The sequence below is a fragment of the Poecilia reticulata genome, linkage group LG4, assembly GCF_000633615.1.
Source record: "Poecilia reticulata strain Guanapo linkage group LG4, Guppy_female_1.0+MT, whole genome shotgun sequence".
Classification (NCBI taxonomy): Eukaryota; Metazoa; Chordata; class Actinopteri; order Cyprinodontiformes; family Poeciliidae; genus Poecilia; species Poecilia reticulata.
The window spans coordinates 19,819,617-19,839,293 of record NC_024334.1 but is presented as its reverse complement, the minus strand read 5'-3'; the positions used below and the strand labels follow the sequence as shown (position 1 = coordinate 19,839,293).

The window sequence follows — 19,677 nt, the reverse complement described above, 5'->3', positions numbered from 1 at the left end:
GAAAAACAAAATAATCTCCAAACACTTGTTCCCGTAATAAATTCCCTTTCAAGGTGCTCCAAAAGCCCCCGAGCTTCTATCCCTACACCCTACTGTTACAGATATTCGTAGCATCCAGAAATAATTCAACAGATGCGAAATCAAGAAAAGTTACACTTTCCAACTTTTTTCCCCCTCCTGCTTCTACTGAACCACATTTAAGCTTCTTAAATCGGTTAAAGATTGTGCGTATGAGTTGCCTGAGCATATTCTCACTCACTCCTTCTTCCTTTATAGAAACCAGATTTTTTCTTTTCAAGGAATTGTCATCATGAATCATTTGTACATCTGTCGGAGTTGCGGGTCTGTGTGGCCAAATCACAATCATAAGGTGGCATTAGATTTTAATAAGGACAGCTAGAAAATACAACCTGGACCATAAGCTAAAGGAAAAAGCCTTAATCAAAACCATATGAAGGGCAGCGTGACTGCAGCAGCGCTTACGGCTCAGAATAGCCCAACCCTGGTCTCTCCACTGATGGTTTGACAGCGTACCGGAGCAGCTGGCTGATTTTTCGACATAAGAGGCGATGATACGCTTTGAAATCTAGTCAAAGGCAGCCAGTGAGTGGACCTTGCAGCACAAGGACAGTGGCACCGTTTTTAAGCTTAAAAAAAAATAAAATGTACCATTCTGCAGCGAATGAGTCACCTGCTCTCAGTCTAATCAGGCTGCATTCACTAAACTTTCTGAAAAGACAAATTGATGTTAAGTCCCAAATAACATAAATGAACCCAGCTGCAGTGAAGGTCCAGGAAAGACGCGTTCTCCGCTGACCTACGTGAACACCACGTTTCGCGTTGACATTGTTTCTGAAGGACCTTTGAATCAATATTAGAAGATAAAAAAGAAATTGAACCACTGCCTTGCTTTCCAGCTGGATTCTCATCTCCTTTCAGTGCTCCATCTGGGATTTCTCCAGTTGAAATTGATTTCGCAAGCTGAATTTCAACAGTCAGCGAACAAGAGGATGACGTTGATCTTTTGTGTGTTTTAGGTTTGTATCCTGCTGGTAGTTTCGGCCATGGCAGCGGGAGAACAGAATGAAGTCGTTCAGTCGGTGTTGGCTATGCTTCGATTGGGTAAAATTTAAAACTTCAACAAATTTCACGTATCTGAATAGCTAAGGTCCAGACCATCTGTCTGAAACAAAGCGTAGAAAAAGGTGTTGGATTTTACCAGGCTAAGCAGATGCCACTGTAGAAATAAATGTTTACAGAGTTGCCTTGCAAAATCATTCACCCACTCTTTCTTTTTTAAGCATTTGAATTTGGTCACATCTCAAGCTTTAACCCACTGAGATTTCATTTGACAAACCCACACAAAGCAGGACATGAAAGTCAAAAGAGTGTTTTCATATTTGCTTTTCTTTGCTTTTTTTTAATAATGTTTCTGTGAAGACATTGGAGGTTTGCTTGAGACCAACACAGCACACAGGTCAGAGAGGAAGTGGGTTATAAAAAAGTTAGGTTATAAATCATCAATAATTCTGTCAAACTTTTAACACCTCTCAGATAGAATAGGAAGGTCAATACAGCCTCAGACCTGGCAGCTTGAAAGTTTAGGCTGTCCACCAGAACTGAGAGGCTGGGAATCAAAAAATAACTTTTTTGATTTTTGTGAACGAGCAGCAAGACGTTCACAAACCCATCTGAGCCCCGTAAGAACCCCTGAACTTATCACCGTCACGATGAAACACGTAGCAGCAGCTACCTCATGTAGCTCCTCTTATATGTCACTAAGTTGTTTATAGAAATATCTATGTTTGGTTAATTGATATCTAGTTGCTTATGTTTCAATAAAAATGACTTTTTAAGAGAAGGGTTATATCACATTAGGTTTTTTCCATCCTTCTATTCCTTTTCTTTAAAAAAAAACTGTTTAAACTGTAAATGAATGAAGTAAACAAAGTCATCTTGAACTGATCCTGAGATTAAAAAAAAATATTTTTTTGTTCTCTCACCACCATCAGCAGATGTGCTGTTGTGCTGCTGTTAACAAAAGTCAGATTATTTGCCCACAAACATCGTGCACTCATGACCCGTTTGCCTTGAGGAGCATTTATGCCAACCACGTAGCTACCCCCGATGAATAAAGAGCATTTAGACAGACTTCTTTCTCTGTGAAGCAAAGTTCACTTTAAATATCCTCTGTGGCCACTTTGCACAAATGTGAATAAAGGATGGGAGTTAATTTCAGAAAATCACATCAAATCAAACGAAAATTGCTACGTAAAAGCACAAACACCAATGTACAGAGTAATGTATAGTTATAGCAATACATCATCATATAAAAAAGGCAATAACAAAGTCATGCTGGCCATGAAATTCACTTTTAAGCACATAAGTGCCTCTAAGTGGATCTGAGCCAACTCTAGATTAGACATCTGATCAAATACAGTTTAGTAGTGAGGCTGAACAAAGACGGAGAAACTCACTCAGTTCATTCGGAGCAGAAACTTAACAATGCGGACCGGAGGGAGAACCAAGCTGTTTGCAGCGAACCAACACTTTGGCTCCTTTAAATACTTGGCTGCACTGCGAGGACTTGGCTGCACTGCGAGGACACACCCTTCTCTGTACAACATTAGGAGTCACTCAGGAATGGAAACAAGCAGCTACTTACACAGTTCACATGAACAGAAACACAGTGCTGTTGTTTTTAAGAAACCCGTTTGTTTCTGAGTTTTCTCTGATCGCAGAGCAGGAGGTCAGTCAGTCAGTATCTTCATTAAAAGAAAAAATCAATGCGGTTCTGTGTCAAATTGCAGAAAACATTTGTTCACTTGTGCAGATTTCTGAAGAAGTCAGGTTTCCTTTAGTCACACGTGTTTCTTGTTTTAAAGAATGGAGCATAATGTCTGAGGCTTTCCTGCGACTTACGTTGAATTATCACCATTATAAAATGATGTTTGTCTGTTCATCTTTTACAGCAGCTTTCCACTATATCTGTGTATATTTTCACTTTGAATGTATCCACGTTAAATGTCTCTGTCTCTGTCGTGACTGTGTTATTATCATTGCAGCCACAGCCGGGCTCTTTCTGAACACGTTTTTCTTCTTCTCGTTTGAGGCTAGGAATGTGGTTCCTTCATCTTGTCCTAATCAAAGGCCAGTCTAGCAGGTGAACACCCTAGACAGGTCTAAGCACAGCACTCCACTAATACCTGGTCTGAATACTTTTATCAGTCACATGTTTGCCATCTATCAAATAGCTCCTGTCATGTTTCTACCACTTTTACAATCAGACATGCTAACTTAGATTCATTGGTTTTCTCACACAGTCCAAACATTTTCTAGAAGATTGAGGTCAACTTAGGGACGGTACTGACGGCCTGCAAAGGCAGGTTGGATGTGTGTTTGGGATCATTGTTCTATGTGAACACAAAACTTTGTCAAAGTCTCAACTATTGCTGAATTTCCATTCACCATATAATTGCACAATTTGACATTTCAAGAATAAATTTGCTAAATGGAAAACCCGTCAATAAAAAAAATTGGTCATGTCCACTGCAATGGAAACACTTTTTTCCCCATCAGAAAAGCCACATGATCAACAAACGAATGTTGCCACTGGCACAAACCACAAAGAAGATGACAGGAAGTAGTTGGAGGATGATGTTTATTAGTGACTTATTGAGTGAGCAAACTTACTCGTGTGATTTTAATTGCATTTCTTAATGGAGACACCACAATTGAGATATTGTGTTTTTTCCGACATTAGCTGGATATTGAAGTTTTGTGCGCATTCGCATTGGAAATGCTGTCAGAACATTAGTCAGTTTGCTCAAAAACAACCTGAGGACTAACATAACTCAGGCTTTCTGTAAACTGTGCTCTGTAGGAACAGGAAAGGATGTGTCCACCATGAGGAAAGGACTGAGAATGTGACGATCAGGAAAGTAGACCCCGTTCCATCAAGTTTGACGAGAAAAAAATTTACTCAAGAGAAATGTTTTACCATAGAATGAGTGAAAGGTCTAGATTTCAGGCCACGATCCCAAATATGATTAGACAAGTGAAAGTGACCACATTAACTAATTAACTAAGGTAACTCCACCGATCCTGCCAAGCTGAACGGTCCGATATCTGTCCAGGACTTGCGCATCGTGCTAACGTATATTTATTCACCGGTCATCGGAAAGTGTAAATATATAAAACACATTCACCCCTTTCCTGTTTTTAAAGTGAACCTAATCCGCATGTCGCATAATGACTCCAGTAAAAACCCAAAGTAGTTAAATTTTTTGAAGTGTCTGAAGACGTCTACTAGCAGCTGTCATTTCTCCTAGTGAGTCAATGAAAAAACAATCTCCTCGCTTCTGGGCGCTGACCATTACGGCAGATTCTGTAAATGATTATAATCAAACGTTTGTCATTGTACGTAATGTAATTTTTCATTTATTAATACGTCCACAAGAGAAATAACATGTTCTTTTATTTAAAAAAAAAAAAAAGGATTTAATAAACAGGCCTCTGCTGGGCTAAGGTAATATTAAAGTTGACAGTGATGAAGCTGCTGAATGGAATGAAATCATTGTTAAGGTAATTGTTCTCACCACGGCCCTCCTACTGTGACACCCAAACTCAGACCTGTGGAAGAAAGCCCACACATTAGTCACACGCTACATACAAATTTCACACTTTGTGAAAGGGAGCGGTCTTCCTCAGTTTGATAGGAATTACCTGGATGATGTCACAGTGACTGATTCAGTACATTTTTCTCCACGGCTTAGCAAATTCATCTTTTAACACACACAATGCAATTAAGAGACTAAATTCTGTCACATGATTTGAAAACCTAATTACAAAGTCATAATTAGAACGCTGTATTGTTTGTCTAATAACACGGACACACAGCATGCTTTTACTGTTTCATTTTTTGTTGAAAAAACTCACATTTACATATTACTAAAAGATTTGACGTTTCAATTTGACCGCAGGTATTAGCTTGGAGCTCCAGTAGCAGCATGCTAGCTTCTATGTTAGCCTTGATCTAAAAGTCATCGGTTGCAAATTGCTGCTAAGAGAAATGTATTGGTCATATGAAAACCTATAAGTTTATGTAATTCTCTGGGGAAAACACAACACGCTTAACTAGCTAGCTATGGAAGAAAAGGTCAAGATGTTCAGAAGAAACTCAGGAGACAGGAGGTCGGTTCGAGTTTGTCTGAATTTATCAGTCTGGATTGTAAACCTGGTGCTGTAGTGAAGAGTTAAGGTTATTCACATTGCTACTGAATATGTACACCCTACTTGAGCTAGATTTAAAAAAAAAATAAGGACACCATCAAAGGCTCTGTGCGGTTTGGTTTATTACAAACATTCGATGTTTGGAGTTTCGCCCGATGTCGCTGCTTAGCCTCAGGAGACATTTGAAAGATTTCCAAGAGTTTTTCTAATCACTCTACAACAAATTAAAAGCCAGCTGCGTGGTGCTAAAGAAGTTGGAAATTGAAAAAGAAGAAGTAGGAAAGTAAATGTCTAAAAGCTATGGATGAAATAGTGAAAAGGTAAAGGAAATAGTTCCTCGCCACTTGTATAGGATTTCTCATCTCTGTAGAAGTTCTGAGGCATCAATCACAGAGACCTGAACAAAAATCACCACCCTTATGGATTACTTCTGGTTCTACCTAAGCCTGGTTGTTCCAACCCTTATTGACAACTCCCATCAAGCAGTGACTGGTGATAAGTCTTTAAAATTAGTGTTTTCTTTTGTTGTTGTTGATGTGCTTTGTATCACCGACTTTCTGTACAGCCCAAAGAACAATGATGGCCAGACGTTCTCCATCAAAACTTTGCATTTGGTAGCAGAATTCATGCAAGTCGCCCTGGTGCTGCAGCGTGATTCTCTGGAAGGAATCTGCTGTTAGGTTTTACCAAGAAGTCCCAACTTTGTCTCGTCAGTCCACAGAATGTTTTACTAATGTTTTACTAAAGCCTTTTCTTGACTTTTTTGTGACTTACCAGACGACCTGTTGAACCCGTCATGGAGTAATCGTGTTAGGTCAGCCATTGGTAACGGCTCGCAGGTTTATGTGGCTCTCACTGCAGTTTGTTTGAGTCCTAAAGCCTTAGAAATGGGGTTAGTTTGTGACTTGTGGGATGATTTAATCATAAGAAGACATTCACGTTTTCACAGAAAACCACATCACAGAAGAATGGATTAAAAAAACATCCCCAACCCTGTTTTAGCGTGTGTGGATAAATAGAAGAAATGCAAGACCAGCCCAATCCCCGAAAATCGTATCAAAGCATCCGAAAGATGAGTAGTGACACAAAAAAGTAATGATCTTTGTTTAACCTGAAGTTGATGTAACATTTTCCAACCTGTTCCACCGTCTGCAGTCAGAAAACGATGTGCTTTTAGGTTGAGTCAAAAGGTGTGCCGTGTTGTTTTGAATAGGACACTCCCAAAACAGGAGTTTTTTTTTCTCTAATGCTCCACTGTCAAAAAATGCTATGACTGTAAAAAAAAAAGAAAAGAAAAAAGATTTGATGTGTTGCAATGTTGAATCCCTGCCAGTGAAAAGGTAAACAAAGGAACAATGACAGATTTCTGACATTATTGATGGATTATATGACACATTGCTCGGCACCCCACTTGAGACACACCTGTTTTATCTGATGGCTAATGCATTCAAGTCCGTTTTCCAATATTACACAATCTGCTTTGACATTATTGCAAAATCATCTTCGGAGTAAACTGGAAACACTGACAGTGTGGAAGGAACATATATAGGGTTGACTTTTTTTTTTTTTGTTTTTTGTACAAACAAAAAAAAATTATCAGAAAACAGCGAGATTGAATTATTATTACTATTATTCAGACAACAGACTCACCAATTCCATCAGATATTTTAGGATACCACCAATCAAACGGCTAGACTGAGTCCACCTGTGTAAAACGGTCTCGGCTTGAATCCGACTGTTCCTTTAAGAGCTCAGACGGTTTTTAGGAAACATTATTATTAAACAAACAGCAGAACCTAAAGAATCTCCCTGAGAATCATTTGGTCCATCAGCTGGGCTAAAGTTTCAGATTACTTCTTGAAATATTGTTTTATTTTTGCATTGTTTCTTAACTCAATTTGCTCTCAAATGACGCTTTTGTACTTTATTTTTTTTTTTTAAGGAAATGCAAATGTGTTATTAAAGTATCGACAAATAAACCTTGTCCAAATTTTTTCTTAAGTTTGAACTAAGGAAAAAGTTCAAAAACACCCGAGTCGCAGGGGGTTTGATGATACAGCAAACTTAAATAGAAAGTATCGGTATCAGTATCGGTATCAATCATACCAGCCTGGTATTTACTTGGTATCGGATTGATAACAAAATAGGAGGCATCACACACCTATAATGTCTTCAGTTATACGCCTATTTGTCTTGGCCAATCATACATTTTTGTTTTTTAGCGTGAAATACTATATATATAAAAGGTCAAGGAGTGTAAATATTTCCCCAAGACATTTTGTCTCTCAGAAACATTGTTAATCTTTGGGCCAGAAACAAAAAAAAATAATTCAAATATAGAAAGGACACAAACAAAGGCTTGCTGGAAGGCAGTGACACAATGTGTGCTGTTTTTATTGAATCTACTGTGCAACAGTATATTGTTATTTAATGTCTTTAGATAACCTTTTTAAAAATAATGATTACTACAAGATGCTGCAATCGACCTGTTTGAGCACAAAGCTCAGAGAAGCAATAAACCAGCATTGCTGCACGCCACAGGTGTCAAACTCCAGTCCTGGAGGGCCGCTGTCCTGCAACGTTTAGATGTGCCTCTGCTGCACCACACCTGAATAGAATAGTCAGGTCATAATCAAGGCTCTGGAGAACTGATCTACACGAGGAGGAAGTAATGAAGCCATTTCATTTCAGTGTTTTGTACCTGTGGCACATCTAAAAACTGCAGGACAGCGGCCCTTCAGGACTGGAGTTTGACACCCCTGCTGTACGAAAATCCATATCAACTTTACACCTTTTTTTTTCTTCCATGTTTCTGCATGCATTAGGGGGAGCGGACATCCATCCACACAGGCACACAAACAAAGAAATGCGACGTGTTTTATCGTGCATTCACCGCTCCTCGCACACACACACACACACACACCCACACACACACAGACACACACATTTAAATGTAGACTTTGTGTTCAAGTGGTGGACAGGTGTGTGATGTACACTCTGAACCATCAGGCTGTCAGAGCTTCAGGGTTGGCTGTGACTGGCAGTCCGCCTACAAACAAGAGGCACGACACACTTCAAAATAAAATAATCAGAGACGGGAGAGAGAGAGAGAGAGAGAGAGAGAGAGAGAGAGAGAGAGAGAGAGACGAGACGCGGGTTGCCTGCTACCAAAACACAGCTGAAGACGGACAGACGAGTGAACGACGGGATGCCGGCGATCAGAGCAGGAGGTCCGCGACGGAGGGCAGCAGCTCGGCCAACTCCGACTCCACGTTGGCTGTCTGAGTGACGGGGTTGCCGCGGAGATCGAGGCGCCTCAGCTTGGGGCAGGAGGCCAGAGGCTGAAGGTCTGCCAGCGTAGAGATCTCTGTGAGTTTTGGGTTAATGAAAAATAAAAAAAACACTCAGAAAAAAAAAGAGAATAAAAAGAAGAAGGGAACCCCGCTCGCCATGCGGTGGTGAGTAATGGTGAGTGAGAAGAGATGTGACAACACTGGTGTAAAAGCAAGATCTGCATGTCAAATGCAACGCCGTGGTGTTGGATAAACTTTTCCCCTCCAAAGCTGAGCTGTCACTGCAAAGAATAATAATAATAATTTTTAAAAAAACGGCCTGGGTGTCATGACCTGCAAACCTCATTAATTCCTCTCTTGTGTGTAAAAGGAAGCGAAGCACGGAGAGAGGATTGGCCTTGTGGCAGTAATGTGTCGCTAAGTGTCTCTTCTCTTCCTAATGTGAAGCAGTCTGCCCCCTTTTCACCACATCTCATACACACACACACACACACACACACACCCCGCAGCATTTAATTACTCGAAGTTTCACGTGAGATAAATTATGCATGCGCCGGGCTGAAGAGAATAATCACGAGAGCGATTTTTTCTTTTTCTTTTTTTGGCAAACACTGTCAACACCAGCCGCTGCGAGAAGAACTCCTTCTCCTTCTGCGTCACCCCGCATCAGCAGCTCGCGCTCTCCGACCACATTTTTTTTCTTTTTTTTTTCTGTGTAGCGCTGAAGCCACTCAGAGCTGATTCACGCCCGCCTCTCGAGTCGCCACAACCGCTCGGATGGGAGGAAGACGAACAAATCCGATCCCCGCGGCTCGGCTGCAGACAAAGATCGGCGGCCGGATCGCGTCTCCGGCGGGCGCGGCGCCGAATGTTAATCCGCAGGTTTAAGGATACTGTTGTTCTTCAAGGAGACCTCCTCCAGTTTGGGAAGGTGATAAACTCCCTCCAGGTTCTCTATAGAGTTGTTATCAGCCTCCACAACCTGCGAGTTGAGACCAAGTGGTTTAATTGCAGTAAACAGACGATATGCGTTTCCCCCCCACCACCACCACCCCCTCCCTCACCGCCGCTCCAGTCAGCTAGGAGCGAGTCAGGGAAAAAAAAACAACAAGAAAAAACAGTGACACTGCAGGAGGAGGCAATTAAGAGTGGAATTGGTGGCGTTCTTACCTCCAAGCACTGCAACATCGCAAACTGAGGAGGCAGCCGCCGCAGCTGATTGGACGACAGATTGATGTGAGTCACTAATAACAGCTGGTCCAGGTGGCATAATGTGGTCAGGTTCTGGAAGACACACAAATTGCTTTTCAGCATCTCTTTTTTTGGCAGAAAGTGTTTGTTTTTTTTTTCCTTATGTTGCTCATCAGGAATTCAGGACCGACCCTGTCAGAGATACTGAAGACTCGCACTTCGGCGTACTCCATTTTCAGGATGGTGTTTTCAATCATGAACTTGCTGCACAGGTCGCTGTAATATGCAGAGCGCATGGAGTCCACTTCCTGGAGGAGAGGCGGGGAGCGTGCTCAGTCAGTCATCTGAGCAAATACGCTTAGTGAGCGTACGGTGTGTGTGTCTGTGTGTGTGGTACTCACTTTGAGTGTCTGGAAGTGAGCGAGGGTCTCCTTCTCATACCCAAGAGGGTCTAGTGCTCTCATCAGGAGGATAATGGTCAGCAAGCACCCTTCAGAGGCAGGAAGGTTAGTTAGCTGGTTACTATGAGGGTCGCTAAACTTTAACAGCTCAGTCAGAGTTTATTACTGGGAGGAATGCTGCCGTCTCTAAGTGATGCACTTGAAATGTTCTTTTTTTTTTCCAGGGTACACAAGTTTGAAATGAAATGCGCACCTACTTAAAAATATACACACTGGCTCAAAAACTGTCTCTAAAATGTAGATGAATCTCCTTTAGCAAGTTTCAAGAGACGACAAACAATTTGTTGTTTTGAACTGGTTGGTTTTCTGTGTGGATAAACTGAAAAATTTGAGCATATATTGATATACAATGTTAATATATTTCACTACTTTTCACTACTTTTTGTACCTTTTGACACCTTGAAGAAAAACTAACTAGCGGTTAACTCTCAACTAAAGTTTCTCTGCTTTAGTTGAGCTATGTTTCCAATTTGAAGACATTTGAAGTTAAACACAAATAAGTGGTTAAATTTCTAGCTGAAAATGCTAGAACATTGATTATGACTACATAACATATTTCTTTTCTGTAACTTCCCAATTACAGACAACAATAACTGTAATAGGACAAAGTATAGGCGCGCGTAGACATCGGAGCTTCAAAACCTGTGTGGATTTGAGAAGATATGCATCAAATTTAAAATCTTGCAGCTAATTCTTCGTTTTTAAAATCAACTTAAAGTTGCACATTGCATCACAGACAAACCCAGGGAGAAAAAAACTTTTTTAAACGCATCACCAAAAGCCCAAAATAAACTTGATTTTCAAGTTGGAGCCGGCTCTCTGCGGCATAAATTTGCCGTCTCCACCTACATTTATTCAGAGGCTCCAGTTCTTGTAGCTGGTTGACGGACTGCAGCTCCGACTGTAACACCGAGGTCTTCTCCACCGAGAGTTCACTCCTACAGAGCAAGACACCGCCATCTGTTCTTCCATCATGCAAAAACACGTCTGAAACTTACCGCTGCAAATATGCAAAAGCCGTACCTGAACAGTTCGAGGTCTGTAGCCGTGTCCCGACACCAGCTCTCGCTCCGGCCTTTGGAGGTTAAAAACAAACACACAAACAAAAAAGCTCAAAAAGACAAAAAAAAACTATGGTAAATTTACATAAACGTAAGACTTGGAAAAAGTCCAGAGTGTGGGATATGCGTCACCTGTGTAGAGGGCGCAGTCCCGGTGGGTGTGTTTTTCAGTCCAGTGCACGGTCAGGTTGTGTTCGTTGGCGACGTCGCTTATCGTTCCTGGAGGAAGGTCGCAGATCTGAGCAGGCGCTAAGGTCACGTACGGTCGAAGCACGAATTATTCAATTCACAAAGGGAACAAAGAAAAAACTAATAAAAAACTGTATTTGATTTGGATGAAAATGTGTCATTTCTGAGCTAGTTAGAAACAGAATGTAAAAGAGAATAATCAACATATGGCGCGTTTCCAGAGGTGAAAAACAGGAGCAGGGCCCGGTGCCAGAAAATGTAAGAAAAAAATTCAACTGCCTGTAGCTGGTGGTACACTTGATTTGCTAAAAGCCTCAAAGTAATCCATTTGTTGTTACAGTAGTATGATGTTTGTGATGACTGGAAAACCATGAGGGAAATAATTGGATTTTGAGCATTAAAAACACTAAACAACCAATAAAGAGGGATGATTCTGTTCTGGGGGGGACTGTGGATCCTCTGGAGATGATGCTGCAAAGAGGGATTTTGCAACAACAAAAAAACCCTCAAAAATGAGACTGGAGCTGGAATTACAGCAATATATTTGCTTTTTTTGTTTTTTGGTAAAAAAAACAACAAAAAAACGTTTTTGCATTAGAATGATGGGATTTTATGTTATCAATGACCGGATGTTACTACTGGTACAGGCGAAAAAGATGAAGACGACGACAGGAAGTGGTAGGTGGATGATGGCGCTGCACGAGACTGCGCCACCAAACTTCTTCACGGGTTATTTTAATTGCATTTTCATATTTAATGGAAACACCGTAATTACAAGATTGTGTTTTCTCAACGAATATCGGCAAAGTTTTACGCACATTTGTAATGGGTACCGTTAAGAAAATATATTTAAAATAAGCTAGTTGTAAAAACTTAACCGTATCTCCAATAATTAGGTAAAATTGATGGTGTTTCAAATACGGAAATTCATTTCAAATTATATCCATAGTTCAATTAGTGAATTCTTATCTAGGATATTTCTATTGAAACATTATACACTAAGTTGAATGAAAAGAACTTAGTTTGTGCTTTTCTATAAGTTAGAAAATGGAGCTCGCTAGGGACACTCCCCTGGGTTCAATGCAGCGTCAGGAGAGGGCACGCCCCCCCCATATAAAACTAGCTAGCATGGAGTTTAGCGCTAGATCGCCATGAGGATTCCTTCGTGATCTGATCTCCGGAGAAACATCCAGGGCGGTGAGATGTTTCTTCGTATTGTTTCGCCGTGCGTGTGTGAGGTCTATCATGTGAGGTAAATATTGTTGGTTTCATTCAGTGTTTGTCTAATAAATGTTATGCTTTTAGGACGTGGAAACCGAGTTGTCTTGTCTTGTCTTGTAAGTTCAGCTGATACAATGACGACTTCAATGAATCCGGGCAGAAGAGGAAATGAAACAAGTCAAAAGGTTTTTAATTATTCCTCTTCTGATCATTTTTTTAACAGTACACAGTCAGAGGCTTCTTCCAACTCGCTGTGACACACACTGCTACAGGAGATCCGTCCTGGATCCTCCATCAGCCTCTACAGAAACTCTTGAAGAACCTTGAATTAATATGAGCTACATTTAAAATTCCCTTTGGGAACAATAATGCATTTATGAATTTAATTGAATTCTAAGTAGCCATTGTTTTATCCGAGTCCCTGGTGCAACATTTACTGGTGCCCCCGCTGTCAACACCTCATATAACCAGGTTTTGCCAGTGGAACAATGCTTAATTTTCTGTAACATTTCACATTGTTTGGGTCATAGAGGGAGGGAAGGCTCTGCTTTCTTCAGCTCATCCCACCATCTTTCTATAGGAGTTAGGAGCTTCTACATTTCTGTGATAATTTAGATTAATAATCTGCTACTTTTTCAGTTTTCTGGTGAATCCTACAGTTATTTATTTTGTTTATTTCAAGGATCCTGTCGGTTCAGGTCGTTCATGAGGCCAAGAACTCCAACACGGTCATTTGTAAGCAAAAAGGCCCACAGCATCACAGATCCTTTCACGTATTCCTCTTCAGTCGTCTGCACCCGTAGCGTGTTGCTGCAGTGAAAGCTCCATCTTTGTTCTTCTATGAGCAAAACACACAAAGTCCAGTTGTGAAGATCAGAGGAGCCGGACAGACACGTCCTTTTTTTTTTTTGGTTGCATCACCCCTAAACAATCGCCTGGCAATCATGGCGTCTTAAAGGTTGTCATGGAGACATGGCAACCCCGCCGAGATATCGCTCTTTGCTGCTGGTCTCCAACGGCGAGCTTTAGCGATTTTATTTTTATTTTTTATGACCTCCCTCACCGCTCTCCTCTCTGCGTGTGGCGGCGAGATAAATCTGAGTCTTTACTTTTGGAAGAAGAAAACGGGCTCAGAGTTACAGCAATATTTACACCCCAATAAAACAAAAAGTTAAGATTACGAATTAGGAGTTCCTAAAAACATTTAAAATAAATTCTTTTTTAAAAACACGCTTTAGTTACACATTTACTCTAAAGAGATTGTTATGAATAATTGTTCTGCAGGACATTTTGTTATAAACTTTATTCCCGTTGTGTTATTTTTCCCTCCCAGCAACTATTCAAAATTAAGGTTTGGATTTTTCTACTTTTTCCCCCCACCCCCAGTGTGAAAAAGCAACAAAATATGAATTTGTTGAAAATGTTATTTCGGATGTTTTCCCCCCTCATCGATGAACTGCATGGCTCAGGGGGATTCTTTTGAGTCTCTTTCGGTTATTTCTACACACAAATAATGCCCTGATTACCATATTCTATAAAACATTAAATCCAATTTGCGCATTAGTATTCATTCTCATGCAGCTCCTTAAGGTGCTTCTAAAACCCCCTTGTATCTACACAGGCGTACGAGTTACAGCGACGGCCGACGTCCCGACCTGCGATAGAACCGAGTTCGGTTTCAGGATTTGGAATCCGCTGAAGCGGACGGAGATGGAGCGCTGCGATGCAACAGAAATAATCCCTGTGATGAATGAGTGAAAATGGGAGAGCCTTACAGTCTTATTGTAGCCTGAGGAAAAATGTAAAAAAAAAAAAAAAAAATCATTATTGAGAGAATTGAAAAAGGGATCCGGAGAGGCCGGGCTGCATATTTAACCTCGGAGCCGGCACAGTTTCCCATGAATAAATCGAGACGAAAATAAAATAATAAAAAAATCGTCCAGTGAGGTTTGTTCTCAGCTCATTTTTTAAGATTTAAAAGTCTCATTTCGGCAGCAGGGTGCAGGTCGGCCAAAGAACGGAAGGAATTGGGATTTTTTTTGTTTTGTTTGTTTTTTACTTCCTGATTTAAATAAATCACCATAAGACAACTTTCTGCTTTGTTCAAATAAAAAAATTGTAAAAGGATAAAACAAGCAGTGAGTGTTAGTTAGAGGTTAGAGTTAAGACAGCCAACAAATATTAGACATTTCCCTTCTTCTTCACATATTTCTTTTGAATATGTGAAGACGATCTGAATATTGTGCCAGAGAAGAAGAGGAATGTGAAAAGTGTTGTTGTTTTTTTTATTTTACGTTAAAGCAGCGTCTAAAGTGAAGTGTTTGTAAATTAAAGGATACCCAGACTGGACTGTGTTTGAAGTGTGGGTGGACGCTCCGCCACTCCACCCTCTGAGGCTGACCGTCGAGGACCAGCAGCAGGCCGCCCGACTGCGCCTGCATGGGGAGGAGAAGGCCAATAAACGCTGGGTGCAAAATGAAGGCGTAGCACACAAACAGCTGGAAGCTGAAGCTCACATTTAGCAGAATAAAAAAAACAAAAGAAAAATAATCCTCACTGTCTGAAGCTAAAACAAACCAACTGTTTCTTGTTTTACTGTTTTTTGTTTGTGTAGAATTACACAATGGTTTCATTCTTATTTCAGAAGTTTACACACAGAATGTTTACCGTCTCTTTAAACAATGAGACAAAGCCTGGATGATGATGATGATGATGATGACAGGTTATCGGTCACGTTTAAGTTAACTATAACATGTCTGTGCGGGTGTGTGTTCACAGCCACACCTGGAACACGCCGCTTTATTGTTTGACACGACGGGAAGGTCAAAAGAAATCAACCAATCAGGAAGGGAGATACGGAGAGACATAGATGCTAAAAATGGTAAGGCAGTGTCATTATTCACTGTGAAACATTTCCTGTACAGACATGGACTAAAAGGCCACTCGGCAAGGAAGAAGCCTTTACTTCAAAAGAAACATAAAAAAGTCAGATTGCAGTTTTCAAATGCAAAGATGGTCGTTTTTGTAGACGAGTCGTGTGGCCTGATGAAACTAAAGTGGAACCGTTTCTCCATAACGATCATCGTGACGTTTGGAGAGAAAACGGAGAGGCTTGTAAGCCTGGAAACAGCATCACAACTGTCACACATGGTGGTGGCAGTATCATGCTGTGGGGCTGTTTTGCTGCAGGAGAAACTGGCGCACTTTATAATCTAGATGGCATCATGAGGACAGAACATATTGGAATTAATGAAGCAACATCTAAAGAAATGAGCCAGGAAGTAAAAGCTCAGGTTTTCTAAATGAATAATAACCCTAAGAATGCAGCCAAAGTCATTATAAAGTGGACGAAGAACAACACAAAGTGTGATCATCACAAAGCTCTCCTGTGAGCAAAGCGAGCTACGAACATGACTCCGTTCTACCGGTTCTATCAGGAGGAACGGGTCAGAAGTCCAGCAAACTATTGTTAGGAACTTGAAGGACAAAACCCAAAAGGTTTGACCCAGTTCAAAGGCAACACTGACCAAACACTGAGGAAAAGTGTTTAGATTTCTGATTTTGAAGACATTAATAAATAAATCTCTGGCATAATTGACGTAACTTCTCCTTATTGAGGCATTTAGCAACCAGACATCATTTTGGTCACCTAAAAACAAGAGACATTTGGTCTGATTTCACTTCAGACTGTATTTATCGTTATCAAACAGACTCTTAAAACGTAGCTGCTGCTCATCAAATCTCACAGCAGGCTCTCAAAAACCTCAAGACAGCTGTTTCCAAACAAACATGAAGTATTTTTTTAACGAGGACAAATCATGCCCAGATTCTGGAAAAAAAAAAATAAAAAAATAAAAATCTTTGAACTAAGGATTGTGACGAAAAAGCAAGACAAGTTTGAGAACAGATGCAGTAAACGACAAAAACACAGAAACAGTGAAGGAGAAATCTACTGACATTGACAGGCCTGGAGAAGGCGACGGCGACTCTTTCCTGCTCCCGACTGACGTACGCACAGCTTATCATCTCCTCACGCTCCGCTGGGAGGAAGACAAAAGAAATGATAATAAATAAACGTGAGTCAAACTCATAAAATGGCAACGAGCATTGCTTGCGTGCACAGACAAACCGGAATGTACACAGGCATGCAAGTTGGAGTCAAAAGTCCATCCACTCCTGATCAAAATCTAAAGATCACAACAACAATTCCAAGTATTCCTAAGTCAGGACGCCATGTTAAAGGGGAAGTATTAGGTGTTATTCCATTTTGTAGCACAATCAAGTAACTGTTACCTTCAGTTGTTATAAAAAATGCTCTGTATATCAAATGTGACTTAAAAGAAATTTGACTTTGAAATTGGGCTTCTGTCTCTTTAAGAAACTCCTGCTCTGTTTGAAACTCCGTCTGCAGGAAGTTATCATAACATCGCTACTCTATTAACCCTTTAACCTTTTTACTAGTGTTGCACTGAGAAGTAGCTCGTTATGAGATCAGCGTACGCGCAGTTCTGGCAGATGTTTGCTAATTGATGCTGGCTAGTCTGAAGGAGCAGAGAGGGGGAGTTGCAGAGGAGCGCTGCTCTGTGAGGCTGAAGACCAGAGGCTTGGAAACTGCATCCAAAGGCAGAGCTAGGTCCACCCAGGCGTTGTGCACAGCCGAACGGTTGCCACGGGAGACTAAAGGCTTTATTAAACACGCATGAAAGAATCAAAGCAACACCCTAGGTGTGTTTTTGATGAGGGATTAACATTATAACATGATGTAAATCTCCAAAAAGTTGATTTTACGTAAAACTCTTTAGTTAAGTTGAGCTCCAAAATACAAAACCAAGAAACAAAGGCAAGAGCACCATGCAGAGAGGGCAAATTATTGAAAACTGTTTTAAAACTCAAATAAGCAGTTAATTAGTTGGTAAAAAGCTAAAACTCAACTGCCAACAAAAGATTTAAATCAACAAATGACTGGGAAAAAATTTGTCTGCTTTTTAGTGTAAATCTTACACATTTTCAGTGGGATTCCCTTGCAAAGTTCAGAAGGAGTTGTGAAGGAGACGTAGCCTTTGGAGGAATTTTCATTTATTATTATTATTTATTTTATTTTTTTCATTTCAAAATTCTACCTGCAACCTGGTTATGATCCACCGTCACAAAACATGAAGACTCGTCATGTCTTAAAATTTTCATCAGTTCTGAATTCTACCCTGGGCCAAACGAGACAAACAAAGAACAGTTTCAAAAGCTGAACGGTTAAATATTTAACCGTTTTTTAGCCTTTGATCATTTTAAAAGGCAAAAATAAAGCAAGAAGAACAAGACTGGTTAAAAATCAGCAGCACAAAAATAAAACATGTTTTAGAGACACGTCACGTCTTTTACATCTTGTTTCGGTGGGCTTGTGTAGTCAAGCTCTTTGCAACCGTTGTCTAAGAAATGCATCGATTTTTAGGTCAAGGAAACAAAAAATTGTCCTCTACATACTTATGTGTACTGGCATTTTTGTATATATGTGCAACGGGAAATTTCCTTGAACCTGTCAACACCCATATTGCTAAATGTACGTTTGCTGTTTTTGACCTGATGGTCTTTCAGCATAATTCATATTTGATTCTAATCAGTCCTGGTTAATGAAAAATCACTTCATTTAGTGGTCATGGTTGATTTGCATAGATTTTTTTCCTTCAGATAATTCCTCGTTTGTAAACTGATATTTGTATTTACTCAGCTTTGTTTGATGATCTGAGACATCTAAACGTGAGAACACAGAAGAAAACTGTAAGAAAACAGCTTTCAAAGGATTTTATGCACGTATAAAACTATTTTACTGTTATTGATTAAACTCTTTTTTAACCAGGCATCGTTTTCTTTCCACTTTATAATTATGCTCTAAATTTCTCTTGGTTTAGAACGTAAAATCCTGATAAAATACACTGAAATGTGTATTTTGTACATGCAGAAAACACAGAAAGAATCGTTTTGTTATTTTGTAAAGAAAAGTTTTTAAACTTAAAAAAAAAACTTTCATATTTGTTACCTTAGTTAAATCTTTGCCTCATCAGCAGCAGCAATAGTGAGGAAATCCAACACCTTTACTTTTCAAACCCATTTAAATGTGCAGACTCATACCTCGGCCCAGCAGCCAGCGGTAGTAGAACCAGGCACTCTGGTCGTTTGGGTCGGTGAAGAAAGCGTTCTGAACCAGCTCATACTCTGAAACGCAAAGAGCAGTTTAAATCAGGACGAGACTGCCCCCTGTCTGCTGCCGCGCTGCATCGCCGGCTGCGGTCTCACCTTTGAGCAGCTGCTCTTCACACACTCGGTGGAAGTGGGTCTGGGGGGAGGGCGGCGAGCAGGAGTGAGGCGGGTCACCGCCGCAGCGCGAGGGCGGCGGCTCGGGGGAGCCCGGGTGGAGCAGCGGCAGCAGGGTGCTGCGGTAGTGCCAGCTGGAGTAGTTGGAGAAGTTGGAGCCTATGAGGCGGTCGGTGAAGTCCAGCTCCTGCTTCACCGGCACGCCGGACATTTTCACCACCGTCCGGCGGTAATCCCAGCAGTGGACTGGGAGGGATGGGAGAAAATGAAGTCATGGAAACAGGAACGGTGCAGCGCCGGTGTAACGTAGACGTGAGCTACTTTTAGGCCTGCAACTGGTGATTATTTTAGCTATCGATTAATCTATCTGACGATTAATCGGATAAAAAGATTGGCACATTCTGCAGATTTTCCACTGAAGATTTTTTTATGCAGTATTTGAAATACACACAAAGATGCAAATAAACAAATAACAAAATTTATTTTTACAATAAGACATTTTTTTTTTTTTTATTGCCTAAAGTGCAACAACACAGCTTTCCTTTGATCATTTCCAGCAAAGGGTGCATCTGCAGCTACAAAGACACTTCTAGCATCAGCATGTGAAAAGCTGAGGCCTTTCTGCTTGACTTAGAGCTGTGTAGAGATTATCTGGTGATTATTTATGGATTACCAGATCAATAAACTTATATTAAAAGGTGTTTAATATGAGAAAATAATGGG

At 40.6% G+C, this 19,677-nt stretch overlaps 2 protein-coding genes across 3 annotated transcripts in view; both read right to left on the bottom strand.

The window, feature by feature from the left end:
- Nucleotides 1-2,548, bottom strand: part of LOC103463816 (protein-glutamine gamma-glutamyltransferase K-like) — a 32,035-nt gene extending 29,487 nt beyond the window's left edge. The window contains exon 1 of the mRNA XM_008407420.2: nucleotides 2,478-2,548. The gene's annotated coding sequence lies outside the window, so the exon portion shown is untranslated. The remainder of the gene's footprint in view (nucleotides 1-2,477) is intronic.
- A 5,043-nt stretch (nucleotides 2,549-7,591) lies between these two features.
- rabggta (Rab geranylgeranyltransferase subunit alpha) overlaps nucleotides 7,592-19,677 on the bottom strand; it is a 15,399-nt gene continuing 3,313 nt past the window's right edge. The window contains exons 6-18 of one of the 2 annotated variants that reach the window (XR_533551.1): nucleotides 18,937-19,200; nucleotides 18,772-18,855; nucleotides 16,606-16,688; nucleotides 14,988-15,083; nucleotides 11,371-11,476; nucleotides 11,201-11,252; nucleotides 11,027-11,115; nucleotides 10,118-10,206; nucleotides 9,908-10,024; nucleotides 9,696-9,809; nucleotides 9,420-9,507; nucleotides 8,401-8,599; nucleotides 7,592-8,281 (exon numbers count right to left, since the gene is read on the bottom strand). Coding sequence is in view for 1 of the 2 variants with exons in the window: in XM_008407421.1 (XP_008405643.1) it covers nucleotides 8,451-8,599; nucleotides 9,420-9,507; nucleotides 9,696-9,809; nucleotides 9,908-10,024; nucleotides 10,118-10,206; nucleotides 11,027-11,115; nucleotides 11,201-11,252; nucleotides 11,371-11,476; nucleotides 14,988-15,083; nucleotides 16,606-16,688; nucleotides 18,772-18,855; nucleotides 18,937-19,200 (1,331 nt within the window). In the remaining variant the exon portion in view is untranslated. Of the gene's footprint in view, nucleotides 8,600-9,419; nucleotides 9,508-9,695; nucleotides 9,810-9,907; nucleotides 10,025-10,117; nucleotides 10,207-11,026; nucleotides 11,116-11,200; nucleotides 11,253-11,370; nucleotides 11,477-14,987; nucleotides 15,084-16,605; nucleotides 16,689-18,771; nucleotides 18,856-18,936; nucleotides 19,201-19,677 lie in introns of both variants that reach the window. The other variant, XM_008407421.1, reaches the window with a different exon arrangement.